Raw genomic sequence first — 25,528 nt, forward strand, 5'->3', positions numbered from 1 at the left:
GAAGAGCACACAGTACAAGGCTCTTGTACAGGCAGTATCAGAAAATCAGCTCTCAGCTGCCAGCTGAAATAACTTTGGCCACCATAACTTTGCTTATGGGAATGAGAATGCACTACTGCATTTATGCCAGTTGTAACCTCCAGACCTCCATTCAGGAGCTGAAGATAGGATGGAGTTTTGCCAGCATTAGTATTTCTTTGCCGTCCTAGTTTCTTTTGACTATGACTGTGAGCAAGCCAAAGAACTGAAGGCAAAATCTGGCCAATGGAGACAAATTTTAATGAAAGCTCCAGCTCCTTCTCAGCACTGACCATGGCTACAAAGTTAGTCCAGGTCCACTAGAGGGATTTTGTTCTGAAGTTCTGCCCAAAATCATGCCTCCTCTTTTTCCAGAACAACCACCAGAAGGAGGGACCAGGTCTGAGTGGTTTCCGTTTTTCCTAGTAGAGGGCAAATGTGCTCACAAACCTAACATTTTATTAAAACAAAAAACCCCCCAACAACAACAACAAAAATAAATAATAATAATAATAAAATATAAATAAAAATAAAAATCAGTAGGAAAAAGCTGGTCTGAGACATCAGCCTGTAAGCTGTGTACTGGAGTTACTCCCACTGCAGAATGCCTGAATCAAGAAAAGACACTCCAAACTGAACAATGGAGAAGCAAAACTGGGAGTGGGTATCAGTGCATCATTCATCATAAATTTCAAACTAAAACTGCCACTATGTTTTTAAATAAGGTCTGTGGAATTTGGCCTGCAAAAAAGTATGCTGGCTGAAAAGAAAATGGATTTTATGTAACTTAGAACAGTTTGAAGTCAGCAGCTTCTTTGCTGGAAATCACAGTGTTGTGAGGGTCTCTGGTGATGGCTTGCAAAATTCAGGACACTTAAACTTTGAAGATTCCTGCTTTGGATCAGTCAGCTTGTATTTGTCTTAAAAGATGGCAATAGGGTTTCTTCCATTTATCCCTGGTCTGCACACCTACCCCAAAGTTTGTCTACTTCTACAAATGCTGCTCGCTCTTCAAGCAAAACTGTATCCAGATTCATATCAGAGGTACGAGGGCATTGAATGTGGACCTGGATTTCGCAGGAAAGCAAGCAGTGATGTCTAGCTCAGTATTAAAACCAAATGGTACAGAATATAAACTAAAGATCCCTTTGAATAGTTATTCCAGAATTATTCTTCTAATCTACTGAAAAGAGTGTTTGACCTAAAACAATCCTTGTTTTTACAAGGCTGTGACCATTTTAGACCCACTAGAGGAAACAGTGGCATAATTATAGCACACAACTGGAATGACTGAGTGGGGAATTGGGACTCCTCAATGGAGCATTGAATTCATGACCCAGGAAGCTGCTTGACTAAAAATAGCCAACAATCTCCATTTTAAAATATATTTGGCTGGTATCAGGGCTGACTCTAGACCCAGAATGAGTCCAGTACCCCCAGGCTCTCCACAGCAGGTCAAAAATGCTATCTCAACGCTTCATAATGCCCTGCATCAGCTCAGTGGGTGCACACAGGGCCAGGCTTGGTGCTCAGGGTGTCCTAAGGCAGCCAGAGCTGTAACTGCAGATGGCAGGAAGATCATGGAGCAGATGCTTCACTTAAGCCTAGGCTTCTCCAGCTTGTGAACTATGTCCTAATGTAAGGCCACACCAGTGGAAAAAGCAGTGTTACATAAAATGTCTCATTGGGCAGAGGTGATTCAAATACCAGCTGTAGTAGAAGAGGAAGAACTTGGAGAGCAGAAGTAGGTGTGAGGGAAAGACAAAAGATATGTAGGGCTGTAAGAACTATTCCTCATCTTTCTGCAGAAAATTTCTTTCTGGATGGTGTGGTTGCAGCTCGAGGTCTCACTAAGAATTGCAGAGGATTCTTTCCTTGCAGATTTCATTTTCTTTTTGAGGATTTTGAAACAACAAATAAAAAAAAATTGAGAGAGCTGCCACTGTTAGGTGTAAGGATAATTTTTCTATCAATTCTAGAGATGGAGACTAACCTATCCTCAGTTTCCCTCCATCAGATTTAACAACTCCAGTACACAGCTAGCAGATTTAATAATTGATCTCTTACTGATAACAATAAAAAGCAATATATATATATGCTTTAGCCCAAAACATATTTATCACAACCACTGAAGTAGTGGTGTTTTTTGAGCAGTCAGAAAGCTGACTACTATATAGTACAAGCTAATTTTTGTTGAACAGTAGTAGCAAAACTGATGTGGAAGCGAAACAATTTTTCTGAGGTTCAATGTTTTACTGATTCTTCCCATCTGAATCTGGAAGAACTAGAAGAAAAAAACAAAAGAGACAATGCAAAGGTCTGGGTGTCTAAAATCTGTGAGTACCATGTAGTAAAGTTGCTGCACGAAACACATTCATGGAGCCCAGTGTGCACAAAGAGATGGAAGCACAAATGCAGGGAACAGGCTGCCTGCTCCTGCAGATGTGAGTGTTCCTGCTCAGGAATGATAAACTAAATGCTTTAAATAAAACTGGAACTACCGAGAAAACATCTATTTCTCCAGCATGAAGGTACTTTCCTTACCGTACCTACTTAATGCTGTTTACTAAATACCCAGACTGCTAGTAAACACAGTAAGGAGCTGGGTATCTCAGATTAAAATGTGTTTACTTGAAACAAGACAGTGGCAGTATTAAATTGCTGCTTGTCAGTATTAAAACATAAACTATGTGCCCTATGCCATCAAATCTAGTGTGTTCCATCTTCTGTTTTGTAACACAAAATTTTTCAGCAGTAGCCTTTAATGTTGCATAAATGTCACCTTCGTGCAGTTATCTCCTACAGTATGATTGGTATTAAGGAAACTCAAGCTAATGTCCTGTACACTTGAATATATGTTTAGCTGTAAGGCCAAAAGCAGAAGACTTTGAGGATAAAAACATCCATATAGGGGCACACACACAGGTCTCTTTAAACAGCAGAGGGATGTACTTTTAGTACAGGCTGCAGGAATTTGGGAATGATGTCTGAGTGATGCAAGACATTACCCTAATGAAGCAGGATGCAGTTGCTGCAGTAGCTGAACGTCAGCAGTTACAGTGCCTTGCTGGGGGGCTGTTTGCTGCTTCCCAAGCCACTGCAAGCACAGCTGGGGCAGGTACAGCGCTGCCAACGATGATTAAAACTGAGCCACCTGCCTGCACCAGAGCGCATGCTGGAAGGCTCTGGTAATGAGGAGACATGAGTCAGCTGGGGGGTCAGTAGAGAGTAGGGGCATATCGTGCCTTGAGCCTTGCTGTTCCTTCTGAAACAACCTGCCTGGTTTCAGCTGAAGATTTCCAGTGAGAATCACATGGTTTCTTCAGTCTGAGGCTGGATACTGGGAAATAGCCAGAGGACATACTTTCACTTGCATAAGGAATTGCTGGGTCCTATAGACTTTTTTATTTCTAACCCCCTTCCAATTCACACATTCTTTTCCAGCTCCTTACTCTTTGTATCATTACCATTGCACAAGGTGGACACAAAACTCCTCCCAGCAGAAGACAATGGCCTGGCCATGTAAACACTGAACTGCCTCTCATGCAACATCTAACACTCTGATGTCTACTTGCTGTTCATAAATCTTGACTTAGATTATTGTGCTGATATTATGGAGGAGAAAAGGCACAACCTGTGTTTAAAACCAGGACTCTGAAAGCACACTGCTCTTATACTGATTTAACTATCTATAAATACACAAAGATCAATCACTGGCTTATATCAGTGCGATAAAACCCGCTCTAAATTATTTAATAAATAGGAAATGGCATAGACTTGACTTTGCTTTACTCTCCAGGTCAGAAAATATTCATGTACTTGTCTTGAGGTAGCTGATGCGGTCAAATATATTATGAAATAGGAAAAAAATTGAAGGTTCAGGTTTATAAAAAAGTGCTGATGTTGGACAAATGAATATCAGTCATTGCCACAATCTGCAGAGGAAATTACAGGCATTCAAAATATACACATTACTGAGCACCTTGTTCTTAACAAACGTTGCTAAACTACCTGCTCTTAAAATTACTGCCTTTGGCCAAGTCCAGCTTTGTGGGGATAAGGACCGTGCAAGTTACTACTCTGCTAAAATATCAAATGTTACTGTAAATACCCTTTATTTGGCAGATTTGGGTTTATTCTACTCTGAGACAAACACTGATGCTAAGTTGTGGGACTGTGATCAGTCATCACATCACAACAGACAGGGACAAGGAAAGGTTCACAAAATGAAGGAGAGTGAGGCTGTGCACTTGGATCTGACTCTTTCACAGATGAAAGGCTGGTGTGCAGGTTTCTTTACAAAATACTAGAGATTTTGATAGTATTAAATACATTGTAATCAGAGACAAAGGAAAGCCACAGCAGTTTCACTCAGCATCTGAGGATGCTTGGATCCCAGGTTTAGCTTTGCCAGCTAAATACCAAGAGGGATTAAGGAGAAGTTCTCATTTCTCACCTCAGGAATGCTCCAGTCCCAGGCAACAGCTCCCATCCCTTTAATTACAACCCCTCCCACAGCAGAAATTGTAACTAGAATCCAAGGGTTAGAAAAACAGCCACACAAGTATTTGTTTACGAGAGATATAAGGGAATATCACACACACACACATTTTTGATTTGAAATGGCACTGGCACACACTATGAAAATGCCAACTGCAGCAACATGCACTTGGAATGACCATGCAAGAGGAAGCAAAAATAAACAAGCACTTGAAAAGTACCTCAGAAATAACCTTGCTAGACAGTAATTTACAGGTGTACTGGTAGAAAGGGAAAAGACCAGTATTAGTACAGTGAACAAGCATGTTATAACTAGGAAACAAGAACAAATTACAGAAATTCCAAGAACTGGCACATTCCAAAATATAAGACTTCAAGCAACTCAGTGTCATATAAAAAAGAAAGGTAAGTCAATTTGGTGTTATTTTAATGACGTTGCTTGGCCAGTCTCAGTCTTGTTTACCATCAGTGCTTGACCCATTTCCTTGCTGCAGCTTTTTCTCTTTTACTCGTCTGCTGAAACCTGTACTATAGCACATCCTCTGGAAGAAACTGCCCCCTTTCCTGAGCAGTGACGCTCTTCCAAGACGCACTTGGTTTGTCCTCTCTTTCTGAAAGGCACAGCCCACAAGCCTTGAGCAGAGAGGCGACATTGTAGCCACTGAAGCCAGACACAAAACAGAAGGTGGTGATGCCTGAAGGAGAGACTACAGAGGGTAAATGTCCTACTGAAACCACCCTCCTGTCTTTTGTTGTGGCTTATGCAGGGAGAAAGTGGATCTTTATAGTTCAGTACTGCTGGTGTCCTCAGCGCAAGAGGGAGCTCCCATGGACACGAAACTTTTCCACAAATCTCTCCATTCAGGACACCAAGGCTGCTGTGCCAGGCACCCCGACTGCTCCCAGTACTTGAGGATGTCTCCGGTTCCCCTCACTCACAAAGAGCAATGCTGAGCCACTTTCAGCTCTCAGGATGTAATGCTCCAAGTAGCAGCTGCCTGTCTGATTGTCAGTTATGCTCCCTCTCCCACTGTATTTAATGTATTTTTTAAAATAGTGCAGCGATTTTCTCTTTTGTTTCTTTAGTTACAGAAATCCTTTTTCCTGAGAACACTGTTCAAATGCTCTCTGCTGAGAAATCAAAGCTATTTGTTTTTTAAATAATAATTGCTTAGCCTGGACTGCAAAATATCCACTCAAACTGACAGTGGTACAAGTGCAGCACTTCTTAGTAAATTATCTTTCCCTTGTCAATGGCAGGAGTTGTTTACCAAAGGAGAGCGGAAAAAGCCAGAGAAGAGAAACAAAACACTCCTGCTGATCTGAGGAAATTCTCCCTGGGCTCTGCAGGACACAGACCTCTAATAGGATTTTGGGTGGGCAGCAGCAAGAATGTAAATCTTGTTTGGTTTTATGCTTACAGAAGAGGAGAATGACAACAAACCTCAACACTGTGGGAGTTTGGTGTGCACTGGGACTTCGCAAATTCACTGAAGCCTTGAAAATTCATGCCAGAAGAGGATCTATCCAACAGGTTGTCTGAGTGCCACCAATGCTCTGGCAGTGCATCTTTGGGCAGACAGTGCCTGGGCAGCTTTAGCAGCAGCAGAGAGCTGATATAGCACCCAAAGCACACCTCCTTTGGTCAGACACTGCCCAGACCAGCACTCTGGTCAGGACATCAGGGCGCACTTCAAACTGTAGCAGAGACCAGGCAACTGTGGCCAGTCTGCTTTCTAGGGAGCACATGTGCAGCTCTGCAAGCACTTGAGGAACTGTGCTCAGGCGAATGAGCAGGATCTAAGATTTCAGCCACAAGCCACCACTTCACAGGCTAGGCAAGTCACATTCACTCATCACAGGGTAGAGGAAGAGTGCAGAGTGAGAAAAAGCTGAGAGTCACCCCATTAGCAGAGCAACTTCTCTGAAGCTTCCGGCCAGCAGGCTGATGGCCTCAGTGTGGGACTCACGAGGACCAGTGCTGGTTTGCACAGTGGGAGTTTTATAACCGACTTTTTTGTGTTCCTCTCAGCTTCTGCAAAAATCATGAGAGTTGTGCTATGTGCGCTGCAAGCCTCTGAGCACCTTCACGGAGAGATGCTCTGGGGAGATGCCAGGAAACAGCACTCACCAGAGCAGGTGGGGCACCCTGTTTCACTAGGAGCTTTGGGGAGGGAGAGGAAACCAGACAGTAGCTCCTTCCTAAGATGTGGCCCCAAGAGGCCACTGCCAGAACAAGACATGCTCCTGTTCACAAGCTGGCTTCCTATGTGGCTGTAGGAGTGTGATGGACAATGGAACCTTGTTTATCAATGGTCTCAGTAGAATAAGGGACCAGAAGGTTTCTGGTGTGCAGGAATCTATCTGCATTTTAGTTAGGCAACAAAAGTGCAACAGGACCCCTCCACAGTGCATTCCCTCTGATTTTAAGTATCTTTTGTTACTGTGCAATATTCACAAGTAATGATTAAAAGATGCCAGATTAGTGCAGTATTCGTGTTACAAACCTTCACTTCTACACGCCTATTGAGAACATGCCTTTAATGAATGTTACTAGAAAGCAGTTTGTTGGAGAATCCTTGGCAATAGGGTCATTGTTCAGACATCTCTGGGAAGTGTCTAGAGGACTTTGGCTGCTTCAGCAAACACTGTGTCCACTTAAAGAGTTTGACATTGAACTTGTATCTTACTATCTTCTGCACTCATTGCACAGTAATAATGACTCTGAATAAGAAACAGCTCATGCTCTGTTAGGAAAAAGGGATTTTCCTGAATTTTGATTCCAGCTACAAAACTCATAGCTCTTCTTATTAGTGTCTTTAGTAAAGAACACCTTAATTCAATTAAACTCTACTACTGCTTGTGTGGAAGAACGACAACAAATCCAGCAGGACACAACAAGCTGGCTGTTGAAGGATCGAAGTTGACTTCTGAGACACTCCCAGCCCAGTTCCACAACGGGTGGTTTCTGGGGAAGTTATCAACTTACACTGAAGACTGAGCACACTTGGATGGGACTTTGGCAGGTCTAAAAACACAGGTGCAAATATATGCTTGATCCACAAATTTCAAAGCATCACTAAAATAACCCATTGGAGGGTCTTGGGTGATGTGTGAACTAACAGAATCTGCCAATTACAGGGCAGCTACCCACTGCTCTCATTATTAGTTAACATAATTAACTAAAATGAAATGTAATACGAGTTGCCTTTAATATTTGCAGTGACACATTCTTGCTCTTCACTGGCCCGCATCCTTCCATTTTGAACACCTGCCCTTTACAATGTGTTAAAATCCTTACACACTTGTAAGGTGATCTGAGCAGATTCCAGTAAAATAATCTTTCTCGTTGTCTGTTGGTTCTTGAGAGTTGTGGTCTCTACCACAGAGCAAAAAGGGAGAAGGAGAATTGCACTTACACTGCTGTCATCCATCCTTTCTCGTCTCTTGGTTTTGTGTGTTTCATAATCCTCCATGAGGGTCTGCATCAGGTTCTTGGGTCGCTGAGCTCCTGCAGACTCCTCGGATGGAGGGTCCGACTGTGAGGCAGGGCCTTCCGTGGTGGGGGATGGAGGAGGCTTGATCTTCTCTATCTTCCCTGCAATGACATGAAAAAGAATGACCCTTCCTTAGCTGAGGACTCACAAATTGTTTACCAAAGATGACAGCTGGAGAAGCATTTTCAACAGGTTTTGAAAGAAGAAACAGTTTGGAATGAAGTCCATGAAAGAATCTGGTAGATCAAGATGGTCATGGACTTTAAAAAAACCTCTCCCTCTACCTGTAACCCACTACACCAAAACACTACAAAATCTTTTTATAAAACCACCACTGTTTACAAAAGTACCTGCTTGAAATATCCGTGTTTCCTTCTACAGGATAGATTTCTGCGATTTGGAAATTTTTTTAAAATTCTGGAAAACTGCAACATGATATTTTTCTGGCTCAGCCAATACAACACACAGGGACCATGCAAGAAACATCCGAAGAAAGTGTCTTGTTAAACACAGCAACCTTCTCTTTTTCCAATGCTTTATATCTGCCTTCTAAGCAAGAAAGGCAGTGATCCCCAGTGCTGCTCTTCCCTGTGGCAGTTTCCTGCAGGTTGCACAGAGTACTCCTGGAGGGAGACCTGTGGCAGAGAAGGATCTGTCCTATAAACTCTTGGTTCAGACAGGGCCCTTGAGTTTCCTCCTGGTTGAAGGAAAGCCAGAGGGAAGTAATTTTTCTCTCTGGCTGAGCCCATCGCACCCCATGGAAGGATACTATTTTGAGCACAGTGAACCCAAAGGTGGGTAAAAGGCACACCGGAACAAGAGACCACTGCTACGAGCTGCAGCAGAGCTCATGGGTGGACAACCCATGCTTCTTTGGGAAGGACAGCCTGCCTTTCTCATCACCAGGCACTGACCTGGGGTGAACCACCCACCTTGTCCTGGTGGGAAGAATGAGAACAACAGGGGCACTTTGTGGGAATGATCTGTGGGGGCTCTCAGCTGTGACAGGAGAAAGCAATGCCGAACCAAAACCAGATTTCCTTTTCCATAGGACCATCATCAACTCTTTGAAATAAGACACTTCAATGAATGTAAAAAAATACCATAAAAAGAGAAAAATAACCACTGCAAAGCCCTTAAAAATAAGTGAAATAATCAGAAGGATCATGCTGTTTTTCAGGAAACTTTTTTGAAACAAATTAAAACAAATTAAAACCCTAGCTGGTCCTTCAAAAAGCACCGTGACAGTTGCAGCCACTAGAGAGCAGCCTTGGAGCCTCCTGTAAGTATCAAAAGGATTTATTATTGAAGAAAGGAGTGAGCCAACACTGAGCCAATACTGCAGAAGTGTTTTTACAAGAAATCCCCTTGCTGGGCTTGTTTCATTTCTCATCAGTGTTGAAAAACCCAGCATGGTTAAGTTTCTCGTTACAGGCTTAATTTAAGCTGGGCAGTGCAGTGATGAGGCTGTGAATCCATCCTCTTTAAATCAACCCTACCAGACACTGGAGGGGGGAGTTTCTATGGGCCCAGAGTTTTCTCTGGGTTGCATCAGGACTTGCTCTGCAGACAAACAGGAGTTATGCTGCCAAAGCAGAGGCCAACAGCAGGTCCTGAGCTGCCCAGCTGCACCCATGTGTGACAGCTTAGACTGCTCAGCAGGAGAGACTTGAAACTACTGTCATTCTGCCAATTAGGCCCAGTGGGTAAAAAAGTGTGGTGAAAATGAAAGGCCTGACTAAGGGTCAGATATCTTGTTGTATTACTTCATTCTTACACTAGTAATTGCCTTGGATGGATGTAAGCAATGGAGGAGGAATGAGGCTTCTCAGATGTCTGCCCAACTTGTACCTCCTCCAGGGACACTGACACATCACAGGATGCTCAGACCTATGAACAAGCCTAATGGCTGAGAGATCCTTCCACTCCCCTTCCCCTGGAAAACAATGCAAATTGTAGGTTTTGGGGACTTCCATTTTAGGAAGGGGTATCTTCAAGCAGCTCCATTTGTTCTTCAGGGAAGGCCCATCAATTTTCATATTCGCAGAACCAAAAAACCATTCATGCTGGGAAAGACCTTCAAAATAATTGACTGCAAGCTTTGTATTGCATGTATATACATATTTTATATGTATACAATATATATACACATATTATACATATGTGTATTTATATAAAGGCTATAGCATCCCAAATCTACATGTACACATCTACTTTTTACTTAGAGATGCTGCTGAAATTTTTTAACGCACCTGCATAGCAGAGAAAACTTTTCAAAATATAGTATTTCAGCAGGACAGATTGTTTTAGGAAACCAGTCTGTGCTGGAGTCAGGGATTGCTGAAGTACATAAAAAAAAAGTCCCCTCTAGTAATGGGGAGCCTCATTACCACACCAGGTGAAACGTGGGCTTCTTTGCTCTTCCTGAGCAGCAGGTGAGCAATGTGAATATGCCAAAATCACAAACAAGCAAACAGTAAATAAAGAACCTCTCAAAGAGTCTCTCACTTCATAGGCATCCTCCATTAGGGAGGGAGTAAGAAAGCAAAGGGCAAATGAGCTGGGTTAGTATACTGTTAAGGCACTTCTGGAAGTATTCTGGGGGTGACAGATGAGCACTCCAGAGGAATCCTTGGAGAAGATCATTAACTTTCTCTTCTTCATACCAGTGCCTATAAAGGGGTAAGGAAACAGCATCTTCCATAAACATTTCTGCTCTAGCCTTTCTCAAAATTCTGATTTTAAAAAGGAGTTCATGCATATGTATTACATCTGATCCTTATTCTGTGCACGCATACAAGGCATTAAAAATTTTGCAATGCCCACAAAATATCTTGCCCCCAAGTTTCTGCTTCTCTTCCCACCACACAAAAAGTATCGTCAGACTATGGCTGAACCTTCCTAAAGCCTCCTAAACATAGGTATTTGTTAGAGAAAATTTGAGGTGGAAAATGGTTTTCAGGCTGAAGTGGTTGCTCTGACAGAGGCTTAAGTTCCACAGCTGCCACTCAGGGTAAGAAAGTAGGGAGAAGAAAGAAAAGGGCAGCACACACATCCCTCGCAGTTACCTGCAGTTTAGAGGTATCTGACTGCTTGCATCTCTGAGCTGCAACTTCCCCACTGGGCTTAGGCCACCCACTGAAATTTTCTCAATTAGTTCATCAGCTCAGGTCAACAGAAGATGAGCATGGAGGGCACTTCTTCATGATGACTGTGCAACTGGGTTTGAGTGCCTGCAGATAAGCACAATGTGCCTTCTGCCTCACCTGGCAATGCTTTAGTGGCAAGCACCACAAAGGCAGATGTGGCAGCTTCCCAAAGTGTCTCCCAGGCATGGCCTCTTCTGCTAGGTACTCCTCATCCCTCATCATGAGACAGCAAATATTGACAAAGGGTTTGGCTCCAGATGAAAAGCCTTCACTGAACCAAGACCTCTCATGTAATGATTTTCGCACCTCTGTTGAGGAACAGGGTTACTCAGAGCCAGACACTATAGGAAGTTAGATACAAGTCCTTCATCGTCAAAGTTACTCCTAATAAAAGGAGTAACAGAAACCATGGGAATTACATCACCAACCTTACACTGGATCCTCTCACGTCACACTCTCATCATCCTGCTCCAAAATAAACTATCAGACAGCCCCAAGTTCTCTGCCCAGGAGAGATGCTGTACCACCTGCACATTGTTGGAGGAAACCACTGTCTTGCTGTGCAGCTGCTCACACCATGCCAAGTGCAGCAGGAGCTGCAGCAAAGCGACACAGGAAGCATTCAAATTTAAATAGGGCTCCACAAATATTTTGGGATCCATGGTGACTATCCATACAGCCATGCTCAGGCATTTTTTTGGTCTTTCTTGAGTTTCCTCATGCAGGAAACCCAACTTGTTTTGGAAAAATTCACATAGGTTCTTCACCTTTCCAGGAGTACCCTAGAGAAGTTCTCCTGTGTACATATTCCACTGTGTCTCAATTCGGTGATCTGAGATGGGTTGAAAGGTTGCTTCAAAGCATCAAAACCAACTTCAAAGGATAATTGTTAGCAGTACAGAAGTTTATTACTAAGAGACCTTTTGGATTGTGGCATACAAATTGAGAGTTACCATCAGTTGTATGAAAGTTGCATGTCAGGGTGAGTAAAGCCAGCCTGTTTGCTATCCAAAGTAATTAGCAGTTACTTCACACATACACCTACATTAATTGTGTTAATCTACCATACTTCAGTTAAATCACAGTGCAGTTCACTGCAGTTCATTCCTTTTTTGTGGTTTTTCCTTCTGTTACCCACAAAAGTATTCACACAGTTCAAAGCAGTGAAGAGGGGCAGGAGTAATAAATAACCAGGGAACACCAGGAGTCCTAGTAAAGCTACTCTGCCCAAACCATCACCTAAAAACAGCCTGATTGTTAGGCCATTGCTAATTAAGTTAATTATGATGCCTTCTCAAAAGAGTGAGTTTGCACTTCCACACCTAAGGATTAAAACCAGATTTTTCAAATTTATATTTGACCCCTTTCTATATTTAATCCCTTTCTGCTGAGGTATCCTGATGCTAGTGCCAATTCTTTCTTTGGAAAAGGCAATTTGCTGACAAAAGTACCTCTGTTTCTTCTTTATTATTATTATTATCATCAGTAGTAGAATTACTACTATTTTTCTTTGTGAAACTAGATAAACGTATTATTACAGTACCAGACATTCTACAGCATACTCCTTACTGTGCCCACCAGAAGTAGGTTTTCTTTTCCTCTCCTCTGTACATCCTAACAACCAGATTTTTGTGGCTCTGCTGAATTACATTTTGCCTTTTTTTGCAAATATTGAAAAGATCCTGTAACTATTAAAAGGAAAGTTGCTGCAACCCTGCAAGGGATTACATGGTATTCCTCCACCCTATTTCTAAGGATGCCTGCAGGCTTTAACTGCAATACAGCTGGCTAAAGGGACAGCAAGGAAGAGATGAGCTGAGGTTTACACACCTTCCAATGCTAAGGGTGCTGAGCTGCCATCCTGCAGCTGAGAGCTATGCTGAGCACATCTGCTGTTCAGAAAGCACCAAAAGTAGAAGAACTAAGAATGACTTTGGCAAATGTTCTTTGTGGTTTTTTTGATCAATGACATTCTTAAACACTGCCACATATTCATCTTTTCCTAGAAATTATTTCTTTGCCTTGTCACCAGCTGTAAATTGCAGTAGCTTGAGTCATTGGCTAAGAGATCCCAATTTTCTTTCTCGAACATATGGCAGTTGGACATTTAAAGGAAACTGTCTGGAGTGATTCATTATAAACAGAAGTTTATAATTTTCTCTAGAATGTAATTTATGACAAACATTTTTACAGACACAAAGTAAATGCCTTGTTGTGTAGAGAAAGCAGAAGTACGCCGTTCTCCCAGAAGCTCTGTTAAAATAAGCATTAGTGTCAGCAGCCCATCCAACATCACTTCTGAGTAAAATACAATCCTTATCTGCCCCATTTTGAGCACTTTCAGCTACACATGATGCTGTTTTTGAAAGCAGTCATGAGCACACCATTACGCAACAAGTCCTCCTAAATGACGTCTGTGGTGCCCTGTATCTCACATCTTGTCAGACATTTCTCAGAACACTTAAGATTAGAGGGGATCCTTATGAAAAATGCTGTACTAGAGAAGTTATAACAATAGCACTTCAAAGAAATGACTGATATTTGCTACATTTTTTTCCAAAAAACACACGTTAAGATAATCCTCTTTGTAGAAGAAAACAAAACTAAGTATTCGCTATTTATGTGCTCCATAAAATTTCAAGTCCACAATCACACTGAGTAATGGGCTAAATCTAGATCTTATTCAAGCTTACCATGACTTTCAAAAGGAAATGACTACCACTGGCTCGTATTTACACCAGTGGGAATAAAGACAGCATTTAAGTACTCTTGGTAAAATGAATACTTTTTCACAATAACCATTGTTAATAAACTCTGTAAGTACTAGCAAAGCATATGTAGGTATATGCTCATAAAATCACTATACAGAAATAAGCCTAATATGTGTTTCTGGGGTTTTTTAAAATGTATTTTTTCTGTATTATATTTAGAAGGCATCAGTGTTTGATACTCAATTTCTTGAGAGGGGGAAGAGGGAGAGAGATATGCTGCAACTGCTGTGAATGTCACTAAAAGAACCCAGAAACTGATCAGTCAAGAAGACTTCCACTGAATCTATTGAACATTTTGCTTGTGATGCCTGTTTAATTCAGTAGCAAATGACACCAGCTAAAATACATGGCAACTTACACCATTATCGTTTTACAAGACAAAGTTCATTAAGATCAAGACCTGAAAACAGAAAGCAAAGCACACAAAAAAAGAAATCAAAACTCCAAAATCTGCACTTCTCCACTACTTTTGCACTTCCCTAATGAGAAGAGAACAGGAAGCCTATTAAGAAATGCCTTGTATGTTTGTCTTTCGAATAGCCACACAGCTGTAAAAACTGCTGCTGTCCTTCCTTGAGATGATCTTAAGTTTCAGTGGGTGGTCTGAGCAGCACTGAGGATGGACATGTCATGCTACAATGTGGCAGTGTGTAAATACAGAACAGGGTTTAGTAAGGATGATCAGGATCTCTGCACTACATTTGTGAAAAACCAGAACCTTCCGCGAGTGTGCTCACAGACAAAAAGTTAAGCTGTTTTATGCAGTTTCCAGGCAGATGAACTCATCTGCCCTCCCACCCCCTGCAAAACAATGTTTTCATTTAAAAATGACATAAAACTAAACCATATGTGACTCTTCAGTCACATTTCACTTCCACTCTGACACTTGGGGCTCTTACCTGGTGCAGTTTTGTAAGACACAGTTCTGGTGGGCATGGGTGGTGCGCTCTTTGTAACAGGGCTTGGTGCCATTTGCAGACCCTGCCGCTGCCTCTTCAACTCCTCTTCTCGTTCCTGGGCAGCTCTGATCTCTTCTTCTATCATCGACAAAGTCCGCTGTTTCCTTGACCGTAACTTGAAAGGGCCCACGGTCACTTCAGGCTCCTGTGTGGCCAGGATGGAGGCGGTGCTCCTAAGCTCAGCTGCCTCTGAATACTTGCTGAAATAGCTGACTTCATGCCTGTTTTCCTCCACAAGGAATGGCTGGCTGGCTGAGTACATGGGTGACTGCTGCAAATTCTTCCCTTCCCTGAGTCCTGAGTCTTCCTCTTTTGAAGTCTTTGGTATGGTGTCCCTTTTTTCTTGAACTGGTGAAGACACCTGGGGTGGCTCAAACATTGGGTTCTGATGCTCCTTGGAGGCTGGAGCAGGCCCAGTGCCAGCTGGCTGCTCTTTGGCTGAGACCTCTTTCTCTTCTGGAATTTCTTCTTCCTTGCAGTTTCCTTTATCCACTTGCTCAGCTATGGCTTGTTGGATGGCATTTTGAACCAGCAGGCCAGCGTGGTACTCCAGCTGGTCGTCCATCAGCATGGAGTCTGCCAAGGCAGAGGAGGGTGAATCACAGCCTGGGTCACTGAAAGACTTGGAGATGCCTTCAGCCCTGCATTCTGCTGGAGTGTCAGCCTGTGGGGTCTGTGGCAGGGAGAAATCCGCTAGAGAACTTTCCTGCAGGGCGCTCATGGTCTCATTGGAGGCACCACTGTCACTTATATTATCCATGCTGAAGTCATTGGAAAGGGTCTCCAAGACGGTGGTATCCTGAGACCTGACAGACAAATCATCCAAACCGGAGTCAAGCTCCTCTGGAGGGGAAGAGGCGCTGCCTGACTTTGGGAAGTGGTCTAGAATTCCCTGTCCATCATCCTTCACCATTGTGAAGACTGCCTTTGCACTCATGAATTCTCCATCCTCTGCCCACAGCTTTGAGGCTGGTCCAGCTCTGGGACTATCACTGCAAGGTAACTCTCTTGCCATGTCAGCCGTGACAGTCTGAGTGCTTTTGTCATCTTCTGAGCTACAGGAGACTTTCTGTGTTTTGACAACCATGACATTGTTACCTTCAAGCTGTCCAGTTTGCCCACACACTGAAACGGGTCTAGTCACAGAGGACATTGGCCTGTCCGCCTGTGGAGAATTGAGGCTTTTGTAGAAGGGTTTGATGGAGAACATTTTGGGTGTTCCTGATCGCCTTGGTGGGGCCTGACCCTGAGTTGGACCCGAATGCTCCATCAGCTGAAACTGCTTCCTGGCAGCCAAGAAGTCAATCTGCTCTGTGACAATATCTTCTTTCTTGATATTCACTGGTTCTGGGGGTACAAAGGAGCAGCTGACCTGTTTGGGGGATGTTGGTGTCGCGCCTTGCTGCTGCTGCTGCTGCCTCTCCTTGCGCTCCTTGTACTTCTTGTGAGACTCCAGATGCTCTTCATCCAGTTGATCCTCCAGGGGCTTCTCCTGAGGAGGGTTCCACCATTTGGCAGCAATGCTGGGGTTTTTCTTGACAGCCTGGCTTTTAATGAGTTCCCTTCTTTCCTTTTCAAGTTCCATCATTTCTTCCGATGGTCTCATTTTGCGGATTCTGTATTTTTCCTTCTCTTCCTCATCTTCAAAGAGCTTTGAGGGCTTTTTCTCTTCGTGAAAGGCTCGCAGTTCAAACTTTGCCTCTTTCTTAAGGGTTGTAAGAGTTGTTTCTCCATCCTTAGAGGATCTTCTAGAACTATTTGAAGAAGTGGGACTTCCTGGCACCTTCAGACTCTCCCGAATGTCTTCTTTCAGTCCACCCAAGGAATGGCCATTAGATTTCAGGTTCTCATCTGTTATACTAGCTTCGCATGGCTCAACTTCCAAGGATGGCTGCTTGTCTGCTACATTTTCTTCCCTTCCACTGGATACTGACTCTTTATTGACATTAGCAGATGCTCCTGAGCCATCCATAATGGAGACTGCACTTGGTTCAGGGGAGGATGTCCCATTAAATGTACTGTCTGCAGCAGAATCGCAGCAATTTGCCTCCAGCACTTCATCTAGGTATCTGATCTCTTTAGCAACTTCACTGTCCAGGGATTCATGCCTGTCCCTAAGTCCATTTCGGCTGGAAGCAGGGGAAAAGAAGTGGGTTGGATTGTCTATGGGATGTGGTGAAGCCACTGTGGTGATGCTTTTGTGTTCAGAAACTGGAACTTCAATTTCCATTTTCTCTTCCTTTGTAGCAAGCACAGTAGCTGGCTCCAAGAAATTGGCACAGTTTTGGTCTCTGTTTTTTCTTAACCTGATGTCATCCTCAGGGATTCTGGAAGATTTCTAAAATAAAAGAGCAAAATTATGATGAAGTCTTAAAAAAAGAACACCTAATTTTTTGCAGAGCAAGCACCATCTGGAAAACAAATCCTAGCGCTTCTTAAACTTGAGATCAAAGCATTCCCCCAGAGCATGGGAAAGCAAGGCAAGCCATTAACATAAAAAACAGGAAGTTACCTTACCATATGCTGGAAAAGGTACCAAAACAACAACAAACTTTCATTTAAGAATATCCCATTCACTTACCATCCTCACTTTGTCATCATTTCATGCCTGTGTCTTGGTCTGTCACTAGGACTAAGATTTGAATTTCTAAGTTAACAGTAACTTGGCAGTTTAGATTCTTCAAAGATTTGCACATGCAGTATACAACAACTATTATCTTGGTACTCTAAAAATGCTTTCCACACCTAAAGGAAATCTCATGATGCTTCTACAGATGAAAAGTATTACCACCTGTGCTTTGCAGAAACAGATGCTAATGTGCAGAAAGAGTTGGTGATTCACACCAAGTTAGGAAAAAGGATGTGGCAACGGAAGGGAATGTTCAATTCTCAGTGGCTCAATCCTGGTCATCAAACACGGAGTAGAATTATATAGTGCTCTAAAGACAGGGGGTCTTTTTCCATCCCACATGGAAACCCACACACACCTGCACTTGGGATACACCTGCAACTCCCACAGCATGAAGAACAACACAAGGAGCATGACAGGGACCGCAGTCATGGTCTCCTCCCTCCCACTTCTTTGATCTGTAGTGCAGATGGACTGGATTCATGTTTCTCCCTGATGTGTTACCTCTGGTCACAAGGAGGTTACTGAAAGAAATACTATTTATGCTCATATACAGGCAGATTTTACTGGTGAAGCAGCCTAGTGAACTTCCTGTGAGTAAAGTCTGAAGGAACTTCTGATTAAGTTGGTAACACATCAATTACCTTCTCAGTAATTCTATACTGCTAAAAGGCAAAACCAATCCAAAACACCAAAAACAATGAGAACATTTTAAACATGGTTCTTCAAAAAGCACTGGCTAACTCTTGCTAACTTCCTAAATCATGAAAACCAAAAGTGATACCTTATTCACTTTGACTCGCCTTTTAAAACAGAAAGGTGGTATCTGAAGTCTCTCTCTTGCTTTCCTTATGTGTTTCTATGAGGCATGGGGTTTGAAAGCAAATGGCAATGATCAGACCCCATGAACTCAGTGGCTACCAACAAGAGCACCATTGTCTAGTGGTCACCCCCATCTGGCTGTCCCTTATCCAGCATGCTATTAATACACACTGCAGAAGAAGATGATCAACAAGGAGCACAATGGCACTTACTGGTGACCTGAACAATCACATTGCTGCTTGATTTACATAGGCAAATGCATTTGACACACCTTAAAAAATTACAGCCAGTCACCCAGAAGAGCTCTTTCTAAAAACACTCTGAAGAGCTTTTTGTCCAATTATGTAGTTGTACACAATTGAGGACAATGCTGGCTTCAGCCATTAAGATATTTTGTTCTTAATTGTGCTCAAACATTGGAAAAAAATGTTTAAAAACAAACAACCTGCTTTTGTCTATATATTTTACTTGACAAACTTCACTGGTTTTACTCTCTTCATTTCTTCACTTTCTGCTGAACTAAGAAATACTCCAGCTGAAGTTTCTAGCAGTTCTTTTCTTAAAGCATATTGTATTTTTCATCATTTACATATCTAAATGTGGCCAGTTTCTTCTTTAGTACTGTTAATGATATATTCAAGAAGTCAGATGTTCTGCACACAGAGTGAGTATAAAAAGTGCTTACTTTTTCAAGTAGATACAGATGGAATTAAAGTATCATAGATAAAGGTTTCTTTTAACCTGAAAGGGCAAGAACTGCTCTTGATTTGCTGGCAGAGCTCCATGTACACAATAGGTACTCAGGTGACAGGATTTAAGACTGCAATACCTTTTTGATACTTGGGGTAACATCTTCTCTGCTTGACTTGCTGGTGCAAAAAGGGGTATGCAGGCACCTAGAGCAGTCTGTGCAAAGTGCAGGACTGATAGCTGTCCCCTTTAACACAAACCATGGGTATGCAATTATGCTCCTGCTAATATTTGCTTCTAATCAGACAGATCAAAGCCACCAGTGACATTGGTAGCTAACCACGTGTCCTCCGTAACCATAAGAGCGTATCTTGAACGGACACAGAAAATCAGTTAATGAAGACGCGTTCTCCTGCCACTGAAACACATCTCCCTGCAGAGCCAAACCAGAGCTGAAGGGCCCCCTGTTCCTGTACTTCTCGTACCTGCACACCATGGAGCTGGGAATACACCTGATTGTCCCAGAGACCGCAGTCACTAAAGCATGTCTATTTCCACCACTTCTCTAATGTGTGAACCACTCCAGTTCACATTGTATTTGGATATTCAAGTTCAGTAACAGAACCACAGGTGCAGTGTTTTGCCTAAATCTTAGCAAGTAAGAGCCCATCCTCTCACCATAGCTGCAACCCACAGCTCACAATTAAGGCACATGCACTTAACAGTCTAATCAGGGCATGCATTTGTTACAGCATGTAATTCTGGAAGTGCATGTGTCTATGCAATTAGTGTGGCACATGTAATTATGTAGCAAAACAGACAATTAAGTAGTAAAACCTATGAGGAAACATTGCCTCTTGTTGGAGGAGACTTTCTGTGCTAGGGAGTAGTAATTGAACATGAAGAAGGACTCCCAGCATGGCAGAGAAGCCAGTGAGGCTTGCTAGCAGAGGAAAAAAAAAAAGTTTTAAAAGAACCACCCCTTTCTTTCCTCAAAACATTCTGTGAGAATCTGGGGACAACTTTGTGAGGTCATGGCAACAAAGAATATGTTCCAGACACTACTGTGAGGAGCAGAAATCAATCTACTGATGAATTACTTGAAGAAGAGAACTGAGATAACTAAGGACAGAAGTAGATGACAAAACAAAGCTTTCTGAGACAATCCAGGCCACAGCACCTGCCCAGGATAACTGACTGGGTGTGGGAAAATGGCACATGTTGGGATGAGCCACCACGGGTGGGAGGCAGTTTGGAGGGGGGCAGTGGGATGCACACAGACCCCCTGCTCAGCTGTTTGGCAGAAGGAGGCGAGCTTTCCAGGGGGCTGCTTTTGCTCTTCGGTGATAAGTCTGTACCAGCAGCTTTGTATTTGCTGCCTACAGGGAGGTGGCTTTTCAAAGCCTGCACCATTACAAAGACCTGTGAATGGGAAAAGGGCTGCATTCAAACCTAATTGTAGTCAGCAATACGGCATTCACAGTGATGCTCTTAAACTGCTCATCTAGACACAGATTTTCCAGAAGTTGCTGTTACATTTACACAATCTCTGAATGTGCATTCATTTCTGTCTAAGTCAAGATGCAACAGGGCAATCAGTGTCACTTCTACAATGCTGCTGCACTTTAGTAAACTACAGTTATTAGCAGCTTAGAAAATTATTAGCATATTTTCTCTTTGGCTGAATTGTTCATCTACAAAAGTGTAAGTGTTTGGGCAATCAGCTCTTTCAGAAGGAAAAAAATTGTGGGTGTGCTACTAGTAAGACCCAGCAAACGTGCTGCCAGTGCCCTCCTTTGTTTGATGCAGCACAAAATGCCTACGGAAACAAGTGGGAGGCAATCCTTCTGAGCTAGATCAACATTCTTCTGAAGCATCAGTGGCAGTGGTGGGAAGGGAAAGTACTAAACTACTAAGAAGTTTCATGGTTTAAGAAAACCCAAAAGTTTTCTCATTGTGGGCCTCTACAACAACTCCAGCCACGTTTCAATACAGCTTCTGATGCTGTTGGTCTCCTGGCCTCGGTAGCATTGTCAACCTTCCATTTCTTTGGCTTTCATATTCTTTTGGAGATGTCCTGTACTTTAATTGCTTCTCCTCCCACTGAACCAGCGTTTTGTTCAACCCTTTCCACTCTTCTCTTGGATCTGGCTATTGGGCCCTCCATACATCAAGAAGTTTTAGTAGTAAAACCTCATTTACAGATGGTTGAGTGGCTAATCCATACCTCCTTGCTGATGTCAGTCATCCTCTCCCTCTTCTCCTACTGTCTTGGCCTGCCTCTCTGATGTCTTATTTCCAAATAAGTAGGAAGCAAATGATGGATTTGTTAGGAGGTTGATCCTGGCAAACCTTCAAGAGGGCAGCTGCTTTCATTCACCTCACCCTTTTGAAGAACACAGCCGCCACCTTTGTAACAGACTGAGCCAATCCCAAACACCACAAAGACGCAAAGTCAGCTGAACCTCTGTGCTTCCAGACACCTACCCTGTCCAGAGACAAAACTCCTAGCCAGCACAGGTATTGCTCCAGGCTTGCTAGTGACAGTAAGCCTTTGCAGAACTCATTTTCTTTAAAAGGATAGTAGGGATATGAAGTGTTGCAGTTCTTAATGAACCAGAAAAGCTACAGCTGTAAATGGTGATAGCACCCATCCCTCACAGCTCATGTTCCCTACCACACAACAGCTGCTGAGACAGGTGCCATCATCCCACCCCATGCCAGGCGGGAATGACAGCCCAAACCACTGCAGCAGCTCCTGTCTCACAACAGCTCCTGCATTCCCTCCCTCCCTTAGCAGGGCCTCAAGGGGTGGCTGCCACCCCATACACCTCCAAAAATGTGATTGTCCCTGGTTGACACTGGAGGGACAAGAATGTGCCAGTGAGAGCCTTTGCACAAAGCAGTCTGAAGAAATGGGCCAAACATTTGTGTTATGGAAACTTCCTATTTGGGTGAGCTAAGAGAAAGCAGTAGCTGGGAAAAAAAAGTTCAGAAACATCCTAGAAATGGGATGGGGGAAGAAGGGTGAAGACGATGACATGGAACTCAAGGAAAGAAAGGGTTTCTACCCACATCACCTACAGAAACCATACATTTTCATTAAAAAACCCAAACCAAAACACAAAACCCCCCAAAATCCAAACCCAAATTATTGTCTTCTTGCTCCTGTGTGAAAGGGCCTCCCCTTTTCATAAAATATTTTATACCGATACCTAAAAGTTTTTAAACTGCTAAGGGAAGTGTTGTCCAAAAAATTTACAACTTTCCACTTAAAGAAATAAAATTCAAGTTTCAGAAAAAAAAAAATCCTCAAATTCCGTTGCCAAATTTTGAATTTTAGACATGTCAGGCACATGCTGACACTACCTTGAGTAATTCCGTTCACAATGCTACTTGCACACAAAAAGCAAAACCTGGCCTGTTCCTCCCACAGTACATTATACAGTGTCTTCAACACAAAGACTGAAAAAACATCTGGTTACTAAAATGTGTTAGTGCTAAATGTCATGATGACATTCTCCTCAAGCAGCTCTCTACGCTCCTCTGTGACTTTTCTGAGGGAGCCAGACAGTACAATATTTTCTTTACGAAATGCTGGTTTGTCTCCTAAACACTTCAGAAATCACAAGAGTGGTTCTAAAAAAAAAAAAAAATTGCAACTTCATACTACCTCCCCTAAGAAGCAGTGAGGGGCTCTTTTGGAATACAGACAGTAATAAGAGATGTGGGGATACAGTGCCAAAAAAAGTGCTTACTTGGAGAGCTTGCTGTGTAACACTTTTTATGTGGTTTTCCTATTTCCTTTTTTCATCTGTTTTAGCAAAGAAGTTGTGATTGCATTCTTTCAGAAAACACGTGAAAGGCTTTTCAATATTTTTTTCATTCCATCTGAGCCACAGGCTTCAGCTTCCCCCTGTGATACACTAGAAAGCTCTTTTATCAAATCAAACTCCAATCTTCTTTTGCTGCTGTAAAAAATTAAAGAGGGATACAAATGGCCCAAGAACTATGAATACTTTAATGATAAACATACACTGTCTGACAGGATATTTTAATGATGAAGACATAATCAATTGACACTGTATTTTTCCGTATGTGCCTCTGTAGCTCCAGCATTTTTTGCGCCCTCAATAACAAATAGGTGAAGTTTTTCCTGGGTAAGTCATGATCCAAAGTTGTAATAAACCTTACTATTTCCTACTAATTCCAGGATACATAAATCGAAGAGGTTTTCTACAGGTAGGAAACCACCTGTTCTTGTATGCCAGTTATTTTCTCTTGCTTCCTAAAAACACAGATCTGGTCCCTCCATGAAGAATTTGCAACCCTAATAACCAGATTTCAACTACTGCTACAGCAGCAAGAAAATAAATCTTCCTTCTTTAATGCCAGTGCAGCTGTTGTAAAAAAGCAATAATAAAACACTAACTTTTTACAAAACATTTTAATTCCTGCAAAGAACTGTAACTGCACAAAGCATCTGTATGGAAAAAAGGATATATACAAAAATTAATATTTAGGAACAAAAACACTGCTAACTGCTGAGTGAAAAGAAATACCACCTCTGATAAAGAAGAAACAATGCAGAGTTTATTAGAGTATGATGGTTACACAGCTGGTAGTAGGGAAAGCAACATACAAGTGGTGTAGACAGATACTACTCTGTGTGGGGCTGTTTAGCTTTGCTATGAAACCTCTGTTCAGTTTTACATAATCAAGATGCAAATCTGAAATTACAGGAAGCTGTGATTAAACTCTCATTCAGAAAGTGCAGCACTGTTTGGTGCTGCCACACTCCACACTCACACCCCGTTTTCTATCAGTTGCACATAAGAAGAACCAGGAGCTTGAAGAACCCAAGAGATCAGTAAACTGGTGATGATTTGAGGTACCAGAATCTGAATTCAAAAGGCCATTCTCCTGTTCTCTGCACTGTTAGCTTCTTGTAATGTAGGTCAGCCTGAAAGTGCAACTGAATTAGAGCAGTAAATGCGTGCATAAGAACGCATTTCATCCAGAAAAATGTGGTTTTATCATCACTCTCATCAGTTCAAATCCCACTTCTGATGCTCCTTTCACTTGCAAAATTATTTCTACCTCAAATTAAAATGCACCACTAAGTATTATTATTTCTCATGTTGCTTCACTCAGTTCCCTAGGACAGAAAGAACAGTACATCCCATGTGCAGGCATGGGAAACAAACCAGTGCTGCTGAGGGACAGCACTGGACTCAAGGTCAATAAAAACCGTGTTAGAGTGTTAATCGAGCTCACCACCACAGATGGTTAGTACTTTTTAACTTTGTTACAGATTTTTTGTAAGGCTTATTTTTCCATGGCTTGTCTCTGAAATCTCCTTTTGCTGAAACAAGATTGAATTCCAAATGCTGGGATACTTGATTTAAAGAGGTTGTGGTGCTAAGTCACTTAAAATGGTAAATTTGATCTCATGAAGCAGCCTCCAATGCTGCCTAAGGAAGTGCAAGGGTTTGGGGGAGAAATAGAGAGCATCCCATCCAACTAACACATAAGGAACAGTACACAATTAGAAAGCTGTCCACTACCTGGCAGGGAATTCAATGCATGATACAGTCCTTAAGGAACAGAAGGAGAATTTCTTCTTCACAACTGAAGGTTACAAATGAGGTCCTGTACTATTGCATTTACAGAGTCCACTTGGGTAGGCTCCCCCTCAGCTGGTGCTGGTGGAGCTGAGCTAATGGCTCTGCTGTTAGTAGCACTCTCTCACACTCAGCCCCTGGTTTGATGTTAAATGAAAGAGGAGAAGTCCCAGCTGAATAAGGACAGAAAAATGTTCAGCTTAACAGAGTGCCTAATACAGATACTGAGTTGAGCAGAACATGACTTCTGAATGTACGCATGAAAAATCAGTTTCACAAAATGCTGCAGTCGAAATCTGCCCTGCACATGTCGAGGATGGAACAATTGCTCTGATAAAGCATGATCTAATCCCAGTGGGGAGGGGAAAGGACGCTAAACTAAGCCTTGCTCTTAATACTCTCTAACCCATCTAGATAATGTCAGCACAAGGAAAGAGTGACCTTTACGGTCGCTTGCACGAAAAAGAATACAAACAAGGGGAAAATTCCTTAGTCTTTTCATTGGGGGTACACGGTTCCTGTTCTGTCTAAAGAATAGATCTATAACTCTCCTATGTAAATGAGCGATCTCCAGAAAAATACTGGCATGTTAATCATTTTGGTGCATGAGAAAGGGACCTCCTGAGGAAGGAATCTGGGTTAGGCAGGGGCAGGAGGAAGGCAGTAAATGAAGACAAAAGGCTATGCAGTTCACTTGCTCTCTGAGCAGATCTTATGGTTGCTAGGAAAACCTGCTTTAATAAATGTGAGGAACAGAGATAAACCTGCCTTAAACAAATAGGCTTTCTGAGATGTATTAGTATTAAAGTCTTCTGAGGATACACAGTCTTTCAGCAGCTGGTACAATTCGATAAATCTTTCATAAATGG

At 42.5% G+C, this 25,528-nt stretch overlaps 1 protein-coding gene across 11 annotated transcripts in view; it reads right to left on the reverse strand.

The window, feature by feature from the left end:
* The window catches only part of PALM2AKAP2 (PALM2 and AKAP2 fusion), a 271,083-nt gene that overhangs the window by 3,546 nt on the left and 242,009 nt on the right, over nucleotides 1-25,528 (reverse strand). For 9 of the 11 annotated variants that reach the window (XM_048292519.1, XM_048292521.1, XM_048292524.1 and 6 more), the window contains 3 exons: nucleotides 14,835-17,232; nucleotides 7,938-8,116; nucleotides 4,740-4,778 (listed from right to left, as the gene is read on the reverse strand). In XM_048292519.1, the coding sequence (XP_048148476.1) occupies nucleotides 4,740-4,778; nucleotides 7,938-8,116; nucleotides 14,835-17,232 (2,616 nt within the window). The remainder of the gene's footprint in view (nucleotides 1-4,739; nucleotides 4,779-7,937; nucleotides 8,117-14,834; nucleotides 17,233-25,528) is intronic. The other 2 variants (XM_048292520.1, XM_048292528.1) reach the window with 1 other exon arrangement.

The sequence above is a fragment of the Corvus hawaiiensis genome, chromosome Z (assembly GCF_020740725.1).
Source record: "Corvus hawaiiensis isolate bCorHaw1 chromosome Z, bCorHaw1.pri.cur, whole genome shotgun sequence".
Classification (NCBI taxonomy): domain Eukaryota; kingdom Metazoa; phylum Chordata; class Aves; order Passeriformes; family Corvidae; genus Corvus; species Corvus hawaiiensis.